This window comes from Muscardinus avellanarius (assembly GCF_963383645.1).
Source record: "Muscardinus avellanarius genome assembly, chromosome: 2".
Classification (NCBI taxonomy): domain Eukaryota; kingdom Metazoa; phylum Chordata; class Mammalia; order Rodentia; family Gliridae; genus Muscardinus; species Muscardinus avellanarius.
In genome coordinates this window covers 10,059,367-10,081,331 of record NC_137787.1, presented here as the reverse complement: position 1 = coordinate 10,081,331, position 21,965 = coordinate 10,059,367, and the positions used below count along the sequence as shown (strand labels likewise).

Below are 21,965 nucleotides of genomic sequence, written 5' to 3'. Positions count from 1 at the left end.
AGGTGAGCGGCTGCGGAAGAGCCCGGCGGGATTCGGCAGATTTTTTGGCGCAGGGAGTATCTAAAGCTCCCAGTGGCTGGGCTCAGCACACGCTGCAGGGACTCAGAGCGGAGCTCAAAAACAGAGAAGAAATACGCCAGTCTCATGTCTGAGGGCGTGGCAGTGGCGCCATATTGCCACCGGTGGCAGTGGCAGCAGCAGCAAATTCACCGAGTCCACTACAGCTCCATCTGCGTACTCAACAACAGTGAGTCAAATTGCAGGCCCCAGAGGAGAAATCCCAGTACTGCACTCCCAGGGACTTGACCCAGTGGGGGAGTAGCGGTGGCAGAGATATCACACCATAGGAGAACGCGCAACCTGGCACCGCCCCCCCATAGTCTAAAGCAGTCTCTACTGACTCCCTGGGTCTGAGACTTTGCGATACAACCCAGTAAAGGAGTAGTGGTGACTGAGATACCACAGACTCGAGATCCAGAACACCTTAAGTGAAGTCGTAGTGACCCAAGGGAAGAACCCAGAGAAGGCACAAACTCCCGAAATCATGGGAAAGAAGAATAACAATGGAGCAATGAATGCCCACAATCCCACAACATCAGAACCTGATAAAACAGAAATTCAGAGATTTCTAGAAGATCAAATCAGGAAAATAACTGTAGAAATAATAGAGGTGTTTCGAAAAGAATTCAGAGAGAGCCAAAAAGAGATAAAGGATGCAATTAATGAAGTAAAGGCCTCAATTCAAAGTACAAACAACCAATTAGACCACATGGAGAATAGAATCTCGCTCTTAGAAGATGAGCAATCCAAAAATGAACACATAGTTTCTAATCTAGAAAAAAATATCCGACAGCAGGAATCTGACATTGAAGAAATATGGGCCCATTTTAAGAGAGCTAACCTAAGAATAATTGGAGTAGAGGAGGGAAAAGAAAGTGAAACCAAAGGGATCAACAATCTCTTCAAGGAAGTAATAGCAGAAAATTTCCAAACATAGAGCAAGAGGTCAATACACAGGTCCAGGAAACTTATAGAACTCCCTTTAGACAGGATCAGAGAAGAGGATCCCCACGCCACATAATTGTCAAAATGACCAATGTGGAAGCCAAGCAGAGAATCTTAAAGGCAACAAAAACAAAGGGCCAAGTGACATTCAGAGGCAAACCAATTAGAATCGCTCCAGACTTCCCAAACCATGTCATGAGAGCCAGAAGGGCTTGGAGTAACATATTCCAAACTCTGAAAGAAAACAACTTCCAGCCAAAAATTTCCTACCCAGCAAAACTTTCTATCAAATTAGATGGAGAAATAAGAAGCTTCCATGACAGAAACTGAAGGAATTTTTGTCTTCAAAACCAGCGCTAGCGAAAATACTCAAAGAGATTAACTACAAAGAAGAAATAGGTAACACACACCAAAACCAGAGAAACAAGATTTTCCATCCAACAGACAATAAGATTAGTTATCTGTGGAGATTCAGTATTTATGTTAGTCTTATACCTATTTCTAAATTGTATTGTTTGCTTTTATTGTTAATTTTTAGGATTTCTAGTTGGAATATTAATATGCCTTCAGATATAGCATTTGGAAATATTTTATCCCATTCTATCAGTAACTTTTAACTCTGTTTACATTGTCTTTGGATATACAATATTTTATTTTTTAAGGAGTTTGTATACCCTTTTGTTGCCTGTGCCATTGAAATCATATCCAAGAAATCACTGCCAATTTCAGTGTTGTGAGGTTTTATGACCCAGATTTTCTTCTCAAAGTTTATAGTCTTAAGATTTATATTTAGGTCTTTTATCTATTTTGAGTTAATATTTGTATATGGGATTAGGTAAGGGTCCAATTTTATTCTTTTTCATGTAATTATTATTTTTCAACAATATTTAGTTAAAATATTATTATTTTCTCCACCAAATGTTCATGGAAACCTTGTCAAAAATAACTTGACAATATATGGAAGAATGTATCTCTAGGCTTTTATTTAACTCCAATGGTTTATATATCTGCCTTTAGAACAGTACTACACTGTTTCAATTATTGTAGCTTTATATGGTTTGAAATTAGAAAATATATATCTTCTAGCTTTGTTCTTTTTCGAGATCGTTTTGGGTATCTAGAGTCCATATTCCACATTAGGATAGATTTTTTCCTGAAAAATAAATATTTAAATATATGATAGTTTCACCTAAAAAAATATTCTCTGGTAAGAAAGAAAGCAAAAAGAAATATTAAAATGTTATCTTTAAGTTATCAAAAGCTTGGTATCAGACAAATGAAACTGTTATGTGAGATTATCATTTTTAATTTTGGATAAATTGCTATAATACTAGATGTCAACCACTAAGCCAAGCATGGGAAGGAGGGATGGGGAGAGAATGGGGTGGGGATCGGGTGGGGGCTGACTGGGCGATGTGTGCATGTATGTCTACAAAAGTTTTTTTGTATCCCATTATGATGTATGAATACAGTGCACCAATAAAATTTTTTTTTAAAAATAGCCTTTTGGAGCCAGGAGTGGAGACACACTCCGATAATCCTACTACTCTGGAAGCTGAGACTGGAGGATCGCAATTCAAAGCCAGCATCAGCAACTTAGCAAGACCCTCTGCGACCTAAATGCCCCTGGGTTAATCCCCAGTACAGGAGAAGAAAAAGATAAAGGAAAAAAGAATATATATTCTTTAGTTCTTCGTTAAATACATATTCATGTCTCAAGAACCTAAGTTATGCAAGTAAATTATTTTAATAATTTCCTGTTTAATAAAAAAAAGTATTAAACACATATATCAGTGCAGTAGGTACAAGGCTTCTGAAGCAATTTCTTTAAGACAAAAAGAAGCTGGTAGTGTGTAGGTGCAACCAACTTATCGCTGCTGGGAAGCTGGCTCATCCCCACAGCAGGAGCTGGTGGCAGGACCACAGGCCATCCCTAAAAAGCTTAACCGTAAAAGACAGTGTCTCTCTTTTGAAGCCAGGTAAAATACTTTCAAAGCTCCAGTTAGGAAATTTAAAAGTTATCAGGAAGGCCAGGCGTAGTGGCCCACACTTGTAATCCCAGCATTTGGGAGGCTGAGACTAGAGGATCGCAGTTCATGGACAGCCTCAGCTACTTAGCGAGGCCTCTCACAACTCAGTAAGACCCTGTTTCAAAAATAAAAAGACTTAAAAATAGGACCGGAGCCGGGCGTGTTGGCGCACGCTTGTAATCCCCACACTTGGAAAGTGGAGACAGGAGGATAGTGCTGGTTTGAAGGCAGCTGCACTGGCCTAAGAGACCCTGTTTCCAAATAAAAATATAAAAATAGGTCTGGGAGTGTAGCCCGGAAGTAGAAGGGCTTGCAGGAACCCCAGTACCACACACAAAAAAAATAAGACCGGGGGTGTATCTCAGAGGTAGAATGTTCTTGGGTTCCATCCCCAGTACTGCAAAATAATAATGATGATAATAATAATAATAATAATAATAATAATAACAACAACAATAACAATAATTATTATTATTATCAGGTCACTGATTTTAAATGAAAAAAAAGTTTAATAAAAATAAATGACATTACTCAAAATTATTGCCTCCCCATGATATCCTAAAGTAGAATTGGGGAGAAATAATTCCTTAATTTAACTATTAGTATGTGAAATGAAATTTAAAAAATTCTTAAGGAATAATACATTTAAAATGATTCCTCTAAGAAATAATACATTTCAACCAGAGATCGATCATATTTCCATTAAAATTTTTGTTAGCAAAACAAGCTGAAGTGGCCTATGAATTCACAAAACTTCTTCATCTCAAAAGAATAAATTTACATTAATACTGGGGAAAAAAAAAACTCTCTATTAATCACCACCGGTGCCCCCAGTGCTAGCCTGAGCTTACGGTAACATTACAATAAAAAGTGGCTTAAAATGTCAGCTAAGGCTTCAAACGGGAGTGTCCCGACAACACCAATGACGTTTTCACATCCTCTATCTGTGCATTATCATCTCGCATCAGCATGAAGGTCCGTCCGTGTGACAGGGACACGTTTGCACACAGCACCTGGGGGCCTCCCCTCGCCCGCTTCCTCCCTCCCCATACATGATATTGAGATTGGCTTTGATGATTTCGTATACGAGCATACTATCAATTAAAGTGTTTCCCTCGTCAATTCTGCACACACGCCTCGATCCCGCAGACCCCCTTCATGGCTCCGTTATCTGAAGTCCCTCCTGCGTCCTGATGACTCACCAGCTCCACATATGGGAGAAGACACAGGAGCCTTCACTTTCTGTGACTGATCTCATTAGCACACTGTTGTCCAGATCCACCCATGTACCTGCAGATAACATCATTTTGTTCTTCTCTATGGGTCAGTAGACCTCCATTGTGTGTAATCCTATAATTTCATAATCTTTTCATCCATTAGTGGACACCTAGGCTGGCTCCAAGGCTCAGCTACTGTGACTCGTGCTGCCGCGAACACGGACATTCATGCATCGCTATGATGTTCTGGCTTCGATTCCTTTGGAGAGACGCCCAGGAGTGAATGCTAATTACATTTTAAACAATAATGTCGCTTCCTTTATTTTCTTAAAATATGAGCTCTATGTCACAAGAGCAGTTAAATTCGCTGAAGAGAAAAATTTTAAAGACCAACATAAAAATAAAGGTATCAAAATACATAAGCTATCTTCTTTTACTTAGTTACAATAGACGCAGAAGTAAATAATAGTTCCTTAAAATGTATTGGGAAGTAAAATTCAGATTTGGATCCTGACTATACTTTATTACATAATTTTCAAATCTTTCCTATCTGATACCTTGATGGTGGAACCCCAGGCAGAAGTTCCACCCCTTTTCCAGCCATGACCTCCCCGCAAACGGACTTCCCTTTATGTTCCCTCGGCTCAGTAAAATCCTCACTCCTCCCAGGGGGATTTCTGGATTGAGAGGGGCGTGTCTTGCCAGAGAAGGGCCAGTCACATATAAAAAGCATTAAAAACTATATAAACCTGGGTATTTTCTTTTATCCCTGATTGTCATTATGATATTCGCAGTAAACGTGTATCTTGGAGAATAATTCTCAATGAATATATATTTTCCATTTATTCACCAAAATATTTAATATATCTTGGGAAAAAATAGAGAAAGCACCCTAGAATGATCCCTAACATTTCCTTTTTTGGTGGTCCTGGGGGTGGAACCCAGGGGCTTCTGCCTCTGGGCTACACGCCCAGACCTATTTTATACTTTATTTGGAAACAGGGTCTCACTAAGTAGCTGAGAGCCTCACTCAGTAGCTGAGGCTGGCTTCGAACCTGCGCGATCCTCCTGTCTCAGCCTCCCAAGTGTGGGGATTGCAAGCGTGCGCCACCACGCCCGGCCAATGAGCCCTAACATTTCTAATATATATGTTCACATCCCTTGTCCCAACTTACTCTCCCAACACCTCCTGACAGACAGGTGCCATCATCCCACCCCATCCACCAAAGGAGGACCTCAGGAGAACATGGCTGGACAGGAGAAGGTATTAATAGCTGGAACCAGAAGTTGGGTGGGCATCCTTCCCTGGGATACGTGGATTCTTGACACTTGAACTTGTGTCTATGCACTGAGGCTGCACAATGGAATAAGCATTATCATAAATTTCCTGATGTAGCATTAAAGAACTAGAGCCACGCACGATGGCACACACATGGGATTCCAGTCCTTGGGAGGCTGAGACAGGAGGATTGCAGGTTTGAGACCAGCCTCGGCAACTTAAGCAAGAGCGTTAACAACTTAGCAAGACTGTTTCAAAATGTTTTTAGAAAAAAAATTTTTTTTAAGGGATGGAGGTATAGCTTAGAGAGAGAATACTCCTGGGTTCAACCCCACTGGAAATTTTATGTTAGAGACCAATTTTGATTATAGGTGAAACCATACCTAATATGGAGGGAATGGTATTGAGGTCTAGAATTCATATTATCTGGGCAAAATTCCCTATCGCCTGTGTCCAGACAGCAAGCCAAGGCTGAACTGAGTCAGATGTAGCATTGAGGAGACGCCGTAACTCACCAATGAAGTGATTGCGCCCCAGGACAAGCATCTCCTCCAAGAGGACCAGGCCCCCCGGAGCCTGCAGGGGGGTCACGCTGCGCCCGTCTATGAGGGAGCACTGTTGAAATCCAGTGGCCGTGACCTGCCAAAGCAGTATCAGCGAAGCAGTGGCGTCCTGCCGGATCCTGAGAACAGGAAGGGTGGACATGGAAAACTCTGTTCAGAAAAATTCACGACCCATCAAGTTGAAAAGAAAAAGAAAAGCTGGGCAAGGTGGAGTACCTCAGCAATACCAGCACTTGGGAGGCTGAGACAGGAGGACAGCAGGTTTGAGGCCAGCCTCAGCTACTTCGTGAGGCCCTTAGCAACCCAGAGACCCTGTTTCAAAATGAAAAATTAAAAGGGCTGGAGTATAGCTCAGAGATAGGGCACCCCTGGATTCAATCCTCAGAAGGAAGGAAGGAAGAAAGAAAAGAAAATGAAAATAAAGAGGTATATTCACAAACACATCAGGAAACTAGGAGAATGATTATATAAACAAGGGTTCACTTCAGGCACTCTTAGGTTTTCCCACATTTATCAAAAACCCCTACCTCCCACCTATTTTTCATTTGTTTGTTTTTGTTTTGTTTTGTTAGCATTACTGGGGGTGGAACCCAGGGTCATTCTACCTCCGAGCTACACCCCCATGCCTATTTTTTATTCTTTATTTTGAAACCGGGTCTCACTGAGTTGCAGAGGGCCTCACTAAGTAGCTGAGGCTGTCCCCGAACCGCCATCCTCCTGTCTCAGCCTCCCGAATGCTGAGATTACAAGCGTGCGCCACCACGCCCGGCTCTACCTCCCACCTGTTTAAAATAAACCACAAACTAAGCAGTGCCTCAGCTTTGGTGCCAATTCATTTTAATGAAAGATACAAGAGAACACTAAGTTCTTTTTTAGACAAATCCTTCTATATCACACAATATATAAAGAGTCGTCTTACATCTATTACAAGCGTATACTGCCACCCAATACAACCACTTGAGCTATTCTGCCAAAATAAGCAAAGCGTGTCTCCCCTCCATCTTCGAGCCTCCCCTGGCTTCTGCGGGTTTTCTGCTGGCTTCTGGACCAGGAGGCTAATAGAGCCCCAGATTCCTCAGCCTCTGCTCCTGCACCCCCACCCCAGCCACCTAATGCTCCAGCAATTAGGAGCCGTGGTCTCTTCCTAAGCCAGCGCTCCCCCAGCCCCAAGCTTTGCCCCCCCTCTCTGCCTGGGAGACGCATCCCCAGCCCCCACAGGACTCCTCCCCAAAGAGCCTTGGCCACCAGCCGCCCACTGTCCCCAGCCCCAGGGACTGGCTTCCCCCCTGGGCCAAAGATCCCAAAGCCAGAGCTCTCGGCTTGCAGCAGGGGCTCAATAAAAGTTTGAGGAACAACTGAATTCATGAATAAACGAAAGCATATGGAGCTAGGAACCCCCACACTCGATTTTGGGGTGTTCTGTGGATCTTTGGGCTTTGCCTTCTTGTTCAGCCTGGGTCAAATGCTGCCTTCCTGCCCGGGTCAGCAGCCTCGGGGTCTCAGGGAATGCCAGGTTGGGTGGGGGAGTTTTTAAAGGGATAGGAGACCAGAACGATTCAGAAAGGATCTGAAGGTAAAGAACCCAGATCTGCGCAGAAAGGGCTGAGAGACGGCTTCATAAAAGTACATTAGTAAGTCGGTTAGTAAAGTAGAGCTCATCTGCACTTCCCCAGAGCCTCCCTCAACCACCCTGCCCTCAGGGAGCCAGCTCCTATTGGCTGAAACAGTTAGGACAGAGGTCCCCCTGCTGGTAGAGCTCGGGGTGGCCTCAGACCCTCCCCTCCGGTGAGGACGCCCCTGGTCCTGGTTCACCACCCATCTGGCTCTCTGCCTGCCCGAGGAACTTCAGGGTCTGAGCAGGGGGCGCAGGGGCAGTGTAACAAAGTCCCCTTCCACACACTCTCAGAGACCCACTGTTTGGAAAACAAGGTGATCAGATATGGCCAGCAGACAAGGAAGAGGTCTACTGTGCCCACCAGCTCCTTGAAAGGGAGCCAATGCATGGAAACCCTTAGGCAGGGCCACATGTCCCCAAGCTTCCAGAATCCCCAAGGACTAGACAGCAAGTGCCCTGAGATGGTACAGGGGCCCTGGAGAGGGGGCAGCTAATAGCAACTAAACACAGGCAGCGGCGGGGGGGGGGGCACCCATGGGACAGGCCCTGCTGGCTTCCCCTGCTCCCCACTGGGCGGCACGGGAAGGGGGCTGCTGACCCCTCTGAGCCCAGGAAAGACCGGCTCACAGCAGGTGTCACTTAGCCAAGGCCCCTACCCTTCCCCTGGGGACAATGGGCAGTCTGTAAATTCACGAAAAACACAAAACACTCTTCTCAGATGCTTGCTTTGAAGGGGAAAATTAGAAAACGTGGATTTAAACTTTTCTGAACTGCACTTTTCTGGCAGATCGCGTGGACCCTGGGAGAAAGTAGTTTGCAACTGATGGCACTTGGCTCGGGCGACACTCAGGTAGTGACCTAAAGGCAGCTGTCCCAAGAGTTCCAACCGCCCCTATGGGGTTTTCGGCCACTTTTCCCTATTCCCTTCTGGCAGATCGTGTGGACTCTGGAAGAAAGCAGCCTGCAACTGAAGACAATTCGGCTTGGGCTACTCTCAAGTATTGTCCTGAAGACAGCTGCCGGACCCAGAGTTCCAGCCCCTTTGGGGTGTTCAGCCACCCTTCCCCATTCCCTGCTGCTTCCAATAAACCTTTTACTCCCCTTCCTGAGGTCTGCGGGTGTCATTCTTCGCTCACCGTAGACAAGAACCCTGTAAGAAAATGCCAAGTTTCTTCTTAAGAAGCTCCATTTCATCTTTGATGAAACACCAGGTTTCTTCTCAGGAAACCCCCATTTCATCTTGGGGAGCTCAGAAGAAACCCCCGTTTCACCACCACACCCAGCTAGCTCCCTCTAGATCTCAAGTGGCACCGGCCAGGGCCACACATGGCGCCCTTTCACGATCTCACTGGACTGGCCGGTGACAGACCAGACCCACGGTTAGACACCAGCCAGTGTATGAGTGATACAGTACCACCCTTCACAGGTTGTTGGGGTGTTGTGTGCGTGTGTGTGTGCGTGTGTGTGTGTGTGTGTGTGTGTGTGTGTGTGTGTGTGTTGTTTTATGTTTTGCAGGGGAAGTGTTAGGAATCATATGTGCTGGCACAAGTATGAAGATTGTTAGGAATACCGTGCACTATGTCTTAGCAAACCATTGAACCTTTCAATGTTTCCAATAATCTGTTGGATTTTAACTCATGTGCTAATGTGTATTATCCCTAACAGGAAGTCATTTTGTGTTTTGTTTTTGTTTTTGTTTTCTGGCCCTGGGGACTGGGCCCAGGGCCTCATCCACACTAGGTAGACACTCTACTACTAAGCTCATCCCCACACCTCTATTTTTTCTCTTATTTTGAGACAGAGTTTCACTAAATTGCTCAGGCTGGCCTCAAACTTGCCCTCCTCCCACCTCAGCCTCCCGAAGAGCTGAGATTACAGGCTCGCACCACCGCACCTGGCAATCTTAACAGCTTTTAACTGAGAATTTTCTTACTTTACTGAGGTGTTCTGTGGCACTTCAAAGGACACCAGGCGGCCCCCCGCAGAGCTGTTAGAGCTGGCATTCCCACACGCAATGTCTGGAATCACCTGGAAAAAAAACAGAAGATGCATTATCGAGGTTGATCACGTACAAGATAATGTCGTAAAGCAAACTCTGCGAGCTGCACCTTCTGATGGCGAGGCTGCGGCCTGGCTAGGGAGGGGACAGGAGAAACCTTAGGAACTTCAAAGAAAGCTTTGCCCTTTGGTTTTATGAAATGCCCCTTTCCCAAGAGTAGTCTACAGATTTTCGGGATTTTTTTTAACTGATAAGTCAGATATTTCAGGAAGTGGCAGGACCTCACTGGCTGGTGGCTTTCCTTCTATTTAAAGGATAATTGCTTCTGTTTGGTGCCCAGCCTGACGGTAATGAGTAAATAAATACCCAAAGAATGAATGGGAGGATTCTTTAAGACTAGCTCAGGAAGGGCAAGCATAAGCCCCGGTGCCTAGGAGAGCCAGGCGCCTTCACTCCTGCGAGCACCAAAGGACCCTCTCTGTGCTGCTGGTGTTTATGGAGTCCTTGTGGGGCAGCTGCCCTTCTTTACCCCTGTGGGCATACAAAAGGAGCTCAGTTGGCGTGGGAGGCTGTGCTCGGCCCAACACACACTGCATGCTCTTAATCTGTGTCCTGCGAGGTGCTTCTGGCCCATTAATTCCTCTGCCACAATCGCTGTCTTCAACCATGATGATGAAAATGAGGGGGTTGAAGAGATTCGGCATAGCAGAATTAACTGAGAACAACACAGAAATCCTCAGCAATTCCACCCAGAACCCAGCGCTTAAAACTTGTTTGCCAGCACATCCTAGGGTTAAATGCTATGGCTGAAACCCAGGCTGATGCTCACATCTGACTCATTAAATTTGTGCAACAGGTGATTGTTAGATAAATTTCAGTCCTCTAAGGCACCAAAGAGCTTTATGATTTCACAGCATAGTTAACTTCATGAAAAGGGGAAGCCCAAACACATTCTCGTGTTTTTCACTGATACGTTTAACCTGTTTCTCAGAGAGCCCAGGAAACAGGAACTGGGATACAAGATGAGACATTTCTTTTTCACCTTTTCCAACTGTAGGAGAGCATAAATAGATTGAAATGGCTGGTTGGAAAGAAATTGTCTTCAAAGGGCATTTCCTTGATAAACTTGGAGCCAAATCTAGTTTGCTTTCCAGAAGTAAGTCACCCAGCAAAGAGAGATTCAAACCATAACTTCAAAGCACTTACTAAAGTCTGAAATCAGAACAAGCTTCACAGCTTTCAGCAGATAAACACACTCCCCCATGGTGGGAATGAGGCCTTTGTCAACTGAGTGGGGCTTAAATAAATGGGTCAGCTGGTAAGTACGCTGGAAAATAAACAAAGGAATGCCACCCACCTCTGTTACAACAGTAAGGGAGATTTCCAACCACAAACTACACAAGGATCTATTTATTTAAGCTGTGAAACTTGTAATAATAGGCCTCTACAGGTTTCTATGGATGTTGAATATATAAAGTATGAGACGTGAAAAAGAATTATATTCTAGTAATGTCACCTCAAGCTCTTAATGTAGGTGGGTTCCCTAAGTCTTCTAGCCAGCCCAGCTATATTTTGTGTCCACTTTTAGAGGTCCACTAAAATATCTTCAGTATGAAACTGGAAGGGGTGGAAGGCACAACAACCAAACGCCAAATGGGACATATTTTAACCAGTAGAATGTGCAAAAATAAATAAAACTTGGAAATTTCATTCTCAAATGAATTCTCAAAGTATTGTAAAAACTAACGATAGCATCTTTTTCCTAAATCCTAGGGAAGTACTCTTAGGTACCAAAAGGACAGAAGCTAACCAAGAACGCAGTAACCGAAAAACAGTCAGACACAGTACTCGGCCCAAGCGTTCCTCCACTGGCTGGAATGCTTGCGTTCCAAAAATTCACATATTAAATTCTGATCCCCAATGTTATGGTTTTAAGAGGCTAGGAGGCAAGGCCTCTGGGGAATGATTAGGTCATAAGCAAAATGTAAGGAATAAACATTGGCTGCTTATCAACCACCTGAACAGGAAAAAACATACTCTAAAAGCAAAAATTAGCTCGACCATATGGGGTCTTGTGATATGCTCCCTTATATGTCTCTACATTGAGATATCTACCCCCAAATCTAAGATTATCTCAAAGAAATGTACATGAATAATTACAGAAAATAATTTCATTCATTTGGGGGGTTTCCTTGGCTCTTTTTATTCTCACGAAACTATCACACACATCAGTACAGAAGGCAATAAGGCTGAGCACCACAGCTTTGCTCAAACAGGTAACCTAAAGGCCTTCCATTTGTATTGTTCATGTTAGAACCACCGGGATGAATTTTAAATTTCTGGTTTCCCATGTAACAAGCATATTCCATCCAATGTTCTCACCTCCACCTGATCCCATCTCATTTCTACAACTTTCTGCCCCGTTTTCGGCTGCCAGGTCGGCAGTGTCACCGTCGCCTGTGAGTGGGGCAGGATTATGTCAGGCTCCTGGGTCGCGGGGACAGGCTGAAGCTGTCTGGGTGCCACAGACTCGGTCCAGCCGGAGGCCGGGAGACTGGAGAGCGCTTGTTCACAGTTGAGACCTTCGTAGCCCTCCTTGCAAAGGCAGAGGTAGCCATCGCTGCCGCTGCTGCTGCTGCAGTTGCCATGGTGACAAGGGTTGCTGGCACAGGGGTCTGCGACGAGCTAAAACGAGACCATAAATGGGTCAATTATTCCCTCGTAAGGAAAGCGGGGCCATCGCTGGGAAATTAGCTCCATCTCTCAGAGCCGGCGGTCTCATGGAAACGCTATTCCCGCGGAATGCGCATTAACTACCGAGCTTCCCAGGGTTAACCTTGCTGCTGATAACAGGCAGCCCACGAGGGAAAGTGAACCGGCCTGCCTGAACCCAAACACCCAAAACTGCGTGAGTTCAGGAACCTGTTATTGAGAAGAATTTTCTAAAACAAAAATAAAGCTGAGACTCATTAGGAAAGAACCAATGTTGACATTTTTTAGCTATCCATCAAGACAAATGATACTAAGAATTTTCTCTTTGCATCCTCAACTTTTGTAAGGTTGCCTCATGGGAAATAAACCCCCGGTTTCCCCGTCTTACAGATGGACTAACCCCTGCCTCCTAATTTCCTACCTGGCCAAGAGTCCCATTTTAAGATGATGCTACTGAATTAAAGGTTTCCAGAGTGATGGGGTGGTGTGACAACTGCCGAGTAGAAGAGGGTAGAGGAAGCTTAGGTAGAAATTTGTGACGTTTGTTTATCTCGTTATTCTGGAGGATGATTCCAGAGAACTGTGACCCCACTAGATATGTATGGAAGATAAAAATTTCATTCCACATCTTTGCGCTGTGCTGTGCTCCAAGGAGAGTGTGTATCTCCCGGTCCTTTCCTGCTGACCTCTGACGGACGTTCCTTGGTACTTGGTACTTGGTACTACAGAACAATAGGAAAAGTCACCTGTTCCTCCAGCAGTGCCACAGGGTTCAAGCATGTTCTCAGTGCTATCTAATTAGGATCTGTTTCTGCGATCAAAGAGAATTATACCTCTAGCTGCTGTAGCCCTGGTTTTTCAGCACTGACTGCAAAATAGAATTCAGTACAGACCGGACGACAGAGAAACGAGACCCACAATTCTCTTCTCGAAACAAGTTCGCACACATAAACACATGTGGGTAGAATGCTGCACGGTTGAACGGCTACTTGTTCTGCTCATTATCCTCATCAAACAATTTCCAACAAACCCCTTAAGGAAGAGTAAGGGGAGGGAGATGGAACCGAATGAAGCCCCAAAAATCCCACGTTAGTTTTACGCTACCACTTGGCAATTCCTTCACAGGATTTCAGACAGAGTGGCTGGGATAGTCTCTGAAGAGAATGGTTCAATTGTCAATAATTTAAAAGTCTTACAATCTACAGACTCAAACCCCAACTCCTTCCAAGATAGACATCTCCCCCACCCACACACACCTGGCCCCTCTCTGTGTTCCGAGGTCCTCCCCTGCCTTGGCCCTCCCTTCCCACTCGCACGCTCTCCTTCTTGTCCTCTTTCTGTCGCTGGACTATGCCAAGCTCATTCCCACCTCAGGGCCTTTGCACAGGTTGCCCCCCCTGCCAGGAATGCTTTTCTTTCAGATTTGGCATTGCTCTCTACCCCATCACTGAGTCTCTGACTCAAGTGTCCCCTCTTTGGAGAAGACTTCCCTTACTATGAAATCTAAAATAATCCCCTTTTTTCTGGCCCATGAAAATGTGAGCTGCGGGATTGGAGGGACTTTATTGCTGTTCTTCGCCGCTCCATCCTTGCCATGTTGAGCAGCACAGAATCCATGGGGTGGGGGTTGAGATGGCGCGCTGAGGGAAAGCGGCCGGCACCTGCCGGGGGTAGTGAGAGCTGCTGTTTAGTCACTACGCACTGGTTTCTCGGCTATTTTTAGGAGGCCTTGTGGAATGGGTGTTACCTCGAGAATTAGTTGACAGGGAGAAGAAAGAATTTAATTAGGCAGAATAAAAAAGGCCTAGTAGAGTGATGTTTCTGAAATCAAATTTTTAAACACCCGAGGTTGACCTAGCCACAAGTAATACACTTTAATACATGCATAAGAATGCCCAGATACATTCAGATTCCAAGGGTTCCATGCACAAATCAATTCCGGAAGCCCGTGTCTCCATCGCCCGGTGTCGAGAACAGCGTTGGCAAGGCCAGGCCACCACGCGGAAGCCCAGAGAGGCCCGGGGGCTCCTCAACAGAAGCACCAAGCATAGCATAAGCCAGCACCCACTGTCCAGAGAAATCCCTCAAAGCACAAGCACCACCGTCTACAAGAGAAAGGTCGCCAGGCCTGATGCCTGCTGTTCCCTGCAAATGACCACCAAAAGACCTCGGAGAATACTGCCACGTGGCCTCGTTCTCCTCGTGGAAGGACAGAGGGAGCGGATGGCCCAACAGAGCCGTGGTAAAGGACAAGACCACATCTTTTCACTAGTAACAGATGTTCCTATCACAAGCCGGCGCCATACATTTGGTATCAAATTATTATCATGCCAGCCAGCTGTGGTGGCCCATGCCTGTAATCCCAGTACTTGGGAGGCTGAGACAGGAAGAAGCTCGGCAATTTAGCAAGACCCTTTTTCAGAGTAAAATTGGTTTGGGGGTATAGCTAGGAGGTAGTACCCCCTGGGCTCAATCTCCAGTAGCACAGAAAATTAAAATTAAAATTAAAATTTTTTTATCATGCCAAAAAAATTCCTGTGGAGAAGGTGAAAGATAAGGGCTCTATTTACGTGGACAACAAGAAAGGAAGGACTCCTAGTAGGCCAGTTCCGATCACCTCCTGCTCCAGTGACGGCTACAGAGCTGCTGGGCCGCTCAGAAGGGGCTCCGGAACCAGCGTAACTGTGACAGGAGGACACCGCAGGACCCCAGAAACAGGAGGATACTGCAGGACCCCAGAAACAGGAGGACACTGCAGGACCCCAGAAACAGAAGGACACCGCAGGACCCCAGAAACAGGAGGACACCGCAGGACCCCAGAAACAGGAGAACACCGCAGGACCCCAGAAACAGAAGGACACCGCAGGACCCCAGAAACAGGAGGACACCGCAGGACCCCAGAAACAGGAGGACATCGCAGGACCCCAGAAACAGGAGGATACTGCAGGACCCCAGAAACAGAAGGACACTGCAGGACCCCAGAAACAGGAGGACATCGCAGGACCCCAGAAACAGGAGGACACTGCAGGACCCCAGAAACAGGAGGACATCGCAGGACCCCCAGAAACAGGAGGACACCACAGGACCCCCAGAAACAGGAGGATACTGCAGGACCCCAGAAACAGGAGGACATCGCAGGACCCCCAGAAACAGGAGGATACTGCAGGACCCCAGAAACAGGAGGACACCGCAGGACCCCCAGAAACAAGCAGCAAGGCACCCCCGCCCTGCAGTCACGGCCAAGCTGCAGACAGTCCCAAACACGTACTTAGCATGAACGCCACCTAGAGCCCAATGACCACAAATGGCACATCTACATCTTATTTAGCGACATGGACTTTTAAAAGTAAATAAAGTGGGAAGAAATGTAAATAAAATAAAATCATTAAATAAAATAAAATACCTGCCCCTGAAGTCCACCCCCTGAGCGTCTCACCTAACTCTCGACTCTGACAGCACCGGCCTGAGGGGGGCCGCTGTTGCGAGGGGCGAGTGCAACCAGAACTTGAAGTTTGGGGCTCTAATTTACCACTTTACTTATTGGTGTACTCTATTTGTGTACAGACTGTAGGTGGATATATAATTCAAAAGTTTGGTTTAATAGAGCGTCCTCCCCCCCAAAAAAAAACCTATTTAATACACACCTATTTACTATTTTCTCTCTTCCTCCACTAAAATGTACGTCTTGTGAGAGCAGATTTTTTTTTCATTCATTCTTTCTGTTCTGTTCTGTTGCGTTTGCCTGAGGGTCCCTGGCCCCAGTGCCTGGCCCGTGGAAGCTGATCAGCCGCCAGCACCGCGAGGTGTGCAGCTGTGAACCACAGCGCTGGGCTTCTCCAAAGCCGGGTCCAGGTCCTGAGGACCCGTCAAAGGCCAGGCTGCAGCACCCCTCTAGCGGGTCTTCAGGAAGATAGTGAAGGCAGAGAGCCCAGGGTGCAGCCTACCCGGGCGAGGGCAAGAGGGTGCGGGGCTGGTGCCTCTCAGCTCTGCAAACCCCAGAGACCTCCGCGGGGACAAAGCCAGACAGCAAGGGCAGGGCCACCCGCCTCACCAGGGACCAGGGACCGGCCCATAGAGACTTAAAGGGAGATGTGCTGAGGGCCACAGGCAACGTCCTGAGGGCTGCCGCTGGCCTACGGGATTAAGACTGTCGCTGAAGGCTGGGGGGACGCTCTGAATAAAGAAAAGAGGACAAAAGCTAAAATTAAAACCACCGATTGTGCAGATGTCTAAGATTCAAAGCAATGGCTGCTCTGACGGAGCACGCATGCGCGAACACGCAGCCGCGCAAAGGCCCCGCGGGGCTATTCCTGCTTTTAAGCAATCATTTCCTCTTAACATTTCATCTTCCTTGTTTGTGTGAGTTTGGTTTGGTTTTGTTTTTTCTCTAATAATGACAGATACCTGCCATTCTACTGTCTAATGCTTTAGACCAGTCCCGTTAAGAGATAGTTTTCATTCAAATACAAACATAAGATGCAATAATTAAAATCCTGGCATCATAAGCACTTATCACAAGCCCTGCTTCTCTGTACACCATTTATGGAGATCCTTTTAAGTTTGCGTTTATACTTTATCTCATAGGGAAGGACTGTGGTAGCTAGCGGTCACGACCACTCTGAAGCCCCATTAAGTTTAAACTACAGGCAAATAATAAGCAAACTGCCGAAACGCACGAGGCTAAAGATCATAATTAATGACTTTGGGAATACTCTAAATTTAATAGGTGATATTTTACAGCTATGATTCCTGGTTTCTGATGAAGGGGGGGAATGATTACGCCTTTGTAATGCCAGCTATAATCGAGAGTAAAGAGAAAGCCACTGGGTGAATGGTTTTCAGCTTACAGGTAACCAGCAGGTCCATTTGTTAAATGCTGGACATTTGCCACACGCTCAGATTAATTTAACTACTTAAGCCAAATTCTTTCACATCATAGAACGCATCTAACATTGTTCCTTTCACAGTTATCTCAGCCTTTTCGCCACAGGACATGATTCATAGCACAGCCAAGAGCTTTTGCGCGGGCGCTGCTCACGCACGCTAAGGCAGGAGGGCAGACCCGAGCCCACTGCCCGCCAAGCCTGGCTGTGGTCCCCAGACGGCGGCAACATGGCCACGGCCTGTTTTTCTGCCTTGGACCGTCTGCTGTCCATGTTTCCAGCAATTCCCAATTCTGTAGCATGCAAACAGAAGGACGAAAGGTCAGACTTAACATGGACGTTTTAAAAGGCCCGTCTTACAGTCATTAGCGAGAATAAGTCAAAGCCGGTGGGGCTGCTTCAAAATGTGAGCTGCTGGACCTGCGGGGGCGCTGGGAGGCCCGGGGACTCTCTACAACGACCTCTCCAGGGCGCCCCTCCGCACTAGATTAGAGAATCTGTGAGGCTCTTTCCTACCCAGCCTGCACTTTTACAGAAAACTCAATACGGGTGGCTGGTCATTCACGTGGCATTTATTAAGCGCCTATGGTGTGCCGGGTGGGGCACCTACAAGGGGGATGGAGAAGATGTTATCTAAGACCCAAGACTGGGCCTGGGAGAGCGCAGCATCAAGGGAAGGGCCCCGTGCATTCACCTGCACTTTGCCTGAAAACCACATGCCCTGCTTGTAATAATAAGTGATTATAATTTATACACTTAATGATTTGTTTGATTGCATTAAAGCCCTCCTTTATATTTAACTAGATTGGTTTAAAAGTTCAAACGCTGAGAAGAGAGCTTGATCGGATCATTGCAGAGATGAGAGGTGAGCAGGGCGTCTCAGGCGTTTCTTTTAGAAAGGCGGTGGCCGCTGTCTACCCGGCCAATGCAGCAGCCCGGGTGCTTCCAGGGAGAGGAGGCGGCCTGGCCATTTGCTAATGGAGAGCGGACTTTCGGCAGCCCGACCCTCCTCAGCCCACCCCTCCAGATACAGGGCCCTCACGCTCTAGGGGAGGGGCTGGGCTGGACCGTCGCGAGGCCTCCCACAGGATTTAGGATTCTCTTGGCAGGTACTGGGCTTTCTTTGACACTGTGTCCCAAGGCCCAGAGCGGGCTGAGCAGACTAGAGTCGAGCCCGCCCTCACCCACACCAAGCTCAGTGGGCAAAGTCATCCCAGAGAACAGAAATGTGTAGAGGAGACCCAGCCCAAGGAAGCCAGGCGCAGGTGCACAAACACCACTGGGCACACTCCATGACTGCTACCATTTGCCTGTGACTCGCTTGCCAAGGTTTGGCACTGGGGCTGGACCTCAGTGTGGAGGTGCTGAGGGTTGGGACCTTTAAGAGGCAAGGCCTATTCGGATGTTTGTGGTTCACTGGAGGTGCTGCTCTGGGAAGTAGGGGACGCAGTTGTCATGGACCCCAGTTGCTGTCTGGTTTCCCTTCTCACCATGTGACTTCTGGCTCTCACGCATGTGACCAGTGATGTCATCTGCCATGATGGAATGCAGGCAAGGGAGCTGTCACCAGACGCTGAATGGATGGGGCCGCCCAACCTCCAAAACTGTGATCTGACAAACCTCTTTTCTTTGTAAAGCACCCAGTCTCTAGTATTTCATTACAGCAAGGGAAAATGGGCCAATACAGTGACGCAGCATCACACGGGTCACTGAGGGGACGTAGAGGACCCACAACACAGGAGTATAAAGTAAAATGGAAGAAACCAAAGGGAAATTTGTGTGCAGTGCTCGTAATAAAGAAAATGGGCTGTTATTTCAGTACTTTGTACAGCAGAATCAATAAAGGAACTTTAGTGCAGACTCTGATATGATGTTAGTATTCTATTAGTGTTCTATTAAACATGGAACAAAAGCCTTACAGCAGGGTTCTCGGCTTCTGCACTGTCAAGGGCGGCCACCCTGTGCCCCCAGGATGTTCAGCAGCGCCCTCGTCTCTTCTCACTGGATGGTAGGAGAGTCTCTCCCTCCAAGGAGCAGAGGCTGAAAACACCCGCAGACACTGCCAGCGTCCCCTGGCAGAGGTGACCCTCAGTCGACACCACTCGGTTTATCAGCCTTAAAGACATAAACACACCAAGAGCCGTGTGCAGGCATGGCCCTATCACGCTGAGCCCCATTCTGGCATGGAATTCCAAAGCCCCAATAAACGTATCCTAAAAAGGAGACTGGTGTGCTTTAGTCCATCAGGAATCTTTTAATACACATGACTCCGTAAATAAAGTTAAAAGGCGAGCCGGGCATGGTGGCGCATGCTTGTAATCGCTGCGCTTGGGAGGCTGAGACGGGAGGATCACACAGGCTCTCAGCAACTTGGTGAGACCCTGTTTCCAAATAAAGTATAAAGATAGGTCTGGGAGCCTGGAGGTAGAAAAGCTCCTCGGTTCCACTCCCAGTACCACAAAAAAAATTTTTTAATTAAAAAAATAAAAGTTGAAAGACAACAGCATAACCCAGACGAGTACAACTCTAAACCCTAGTTCTAGGAGGGATTTCTGGAGATCAAGAAAAGCTAAACACCTCAATAAAAAGGCAAAGAGGTACACAGACAGTATGCAGAGTGATTTTTGCAGAATCTTGCCATCTCATTTCACTTTAAACACAAAACACAGTGTTACATGTTTATACCTACATGGTAGGGAAGGAAGGAGGAAAGAGGAAGGAAGGAAGGAAGGAAGGGAGGGAGGGAGGGAAGGAGGAAAAGAGGAAGGAAAGAAGGGAGAAAGGAAGGAAAGGAGGGAGGAAGGAAAGAAGGGAGGAAAGGAGGGAGGGAGGGAGGGAGGGAGGAAGGGATGTCTATCTTCATCATTTGTCTGAGCAGCAGATTCAATTAAGGAACCTTTTAAACCACAGATCCCGCAGCCCCACCCCGTTAGTCGGAGCCTAGAAGCCTGGGTCATTGAACCGTCTTTAGAAGTTCTGACACCCTGGTCCAAAAGCGAAGTTGAGAGGTTTGGTATAAACGAGGGCTGGCGAACTCCAACCACAGGCCAAAGCCAGGCCACTTTTATAAGTAAATAACGTTTCTCTGGAATTCCACAGGCTGCCTGTGTCCGACTGCTGTGCGCCGCCGGCAGTACGTATCCGCAGAGACCGTCTGCCACACGGCCCGGATGATCTCTGCACCTGATCTAGGCGGGGCAGTCTTGGGGCCCACAAAAGGAAGAAGAAGGCAAGAAGGATTCCTGGGGAAGACTTCACCAAAGGAACCCACTTGGGCAGGGCCACATGAGTCTGGCCGCAGCAACATCTCTTTCTTTCTCCCCTCCAGCTCCCTCGTTGGGCCGGGACATGCCAAGTGACTGGATAACAGGCGCTTTGGCCAGACAATGGAAGAGATCAGGCATTTTCCTAATCGCACAAGGATGTGGAAGAATTCATCTTGTTACCAGGAAAGAAATTCTTCCCTAGATATCGCCCACAAAGCAAGACCACAGTGAAGGATCCCAGCCCCGCTCCTCCTTTCCTGGAAGAAACGTGGAACTCTTCCGCTATCAACTGAACTAAATGTGTAGGAGTGATGAGCAGCCCCAAGACCACGGACACAGGTGGAGCCCAAGGGGAAGGCCACGCAGAACAAGAGGCCGCGAAATGGGAGAACAGCTGAGGCGGGAGAATCACAGGTTCAAAGCCAGCCTCAGCAACTTAGCGAGATCCTCTTTCCAAATAAAATAGGGCTGAGGATATAGCTCAAAGGTAGAATACCAGTACTTGGAAGGCCGAGACAAGAGGATTGCAGGTTCGAGGACAGCCTCAGAAGTAGTGAGACGCTCATCAACCTAGTGAGAGCCTGTTTCAAAATAAAATAATCATGAGCTGGGCATGGTGGCACACGTTTGTAATCCCAGTAAAAGCACGAGAGGCTGAGACCGGAGGATAACGGGTTTGAGGACAGCCTCAGCCACTTGTGAGGTGCTCAACAACTTAGTGAGACTCTGTTTCCAGATAAAATATAGAAATAAGTTTGGGAGTGTGGCCTGGAGGTCCCTGGGTTCCATTCCCAGTACCACAATAAATAATAATAATAATAATAATAATAATAATAATAATAATAATAGAACTGGGGGTATAGTATGGAGGTAGGATGCTCCTGGTTCATCCCCAGTATCACACAAAAAAATGCCTCTGGTTTCCATCCCCAGGACCACAAAGGAAGGAAGGAAGGAAGGAAGGAAGGAAGGAAGAGAGAGAAAGAAATTAAGAAAGAAAGAAAGAAAGAAAGAAAGAAAGAAAGAAAGAAAGAAAGGAAAAGAAAGAAAGGAAGGAAGGAAGAATTAAGGAGGGAGGGAGGGGAGAGGGGCACAGCACAGAAGACTCCAGAGCTGAGAGTCACTGGATAGACAAGCGTGAGCCATCGCCCCCCCCCCCAGACGCCATGACACAAGAGAGCTGGATGCGACTGTCTAGGTGGGTGGCTGTGGGCAAAGCAGGGTCGCTTACTGGGGCTCGGCATCCCCGGCTTTAAAAGGGCAGGACTCAGGTGCCTCCTCAGTGCAGTAGGCAGCGCGTCTGTCTCATAAAAGGGCAGGACTAGAGCGCTCCGAGGGCCTTTCATTTCCTAATACTGTGCCCCATGTTCAAAATAGGAGTGCACTGGTTGTAAAG

At 46.9% G+C, this 21,965-nt stretch overlaps 1 protein-coding gene across 1 annotated transcript in view; it reads right to left on the bottom strand.

The window, feature by feature from the left end:
* DNER (delta/notch like EGF repeat containing) overlaps positions 1-21,965 on the bottom strand; it is a gene marked incomplete at both ends in the record, with an annotated part of 338,491 nt that overhangs the window by 191,359 nt on the left and 125,167 nt on the right. Inside the window, 3 exons of the mRNA XM_080689915.1 lie at positions 6,047-6,213; positions 9,643-9,737; positions 12,091-12,393. Of these exons, the coding sequence (XP_080546041.1) occupies positions 6,047-6,213; positions 9,643-9,737; positions 12,091-12,393 (565 nt within the window). The remainder of the gene's footprint in view (positions 1-6,046; positions 6,214-9,642; positions 9,738-12,090; positions 12,394-21,965) is intronic.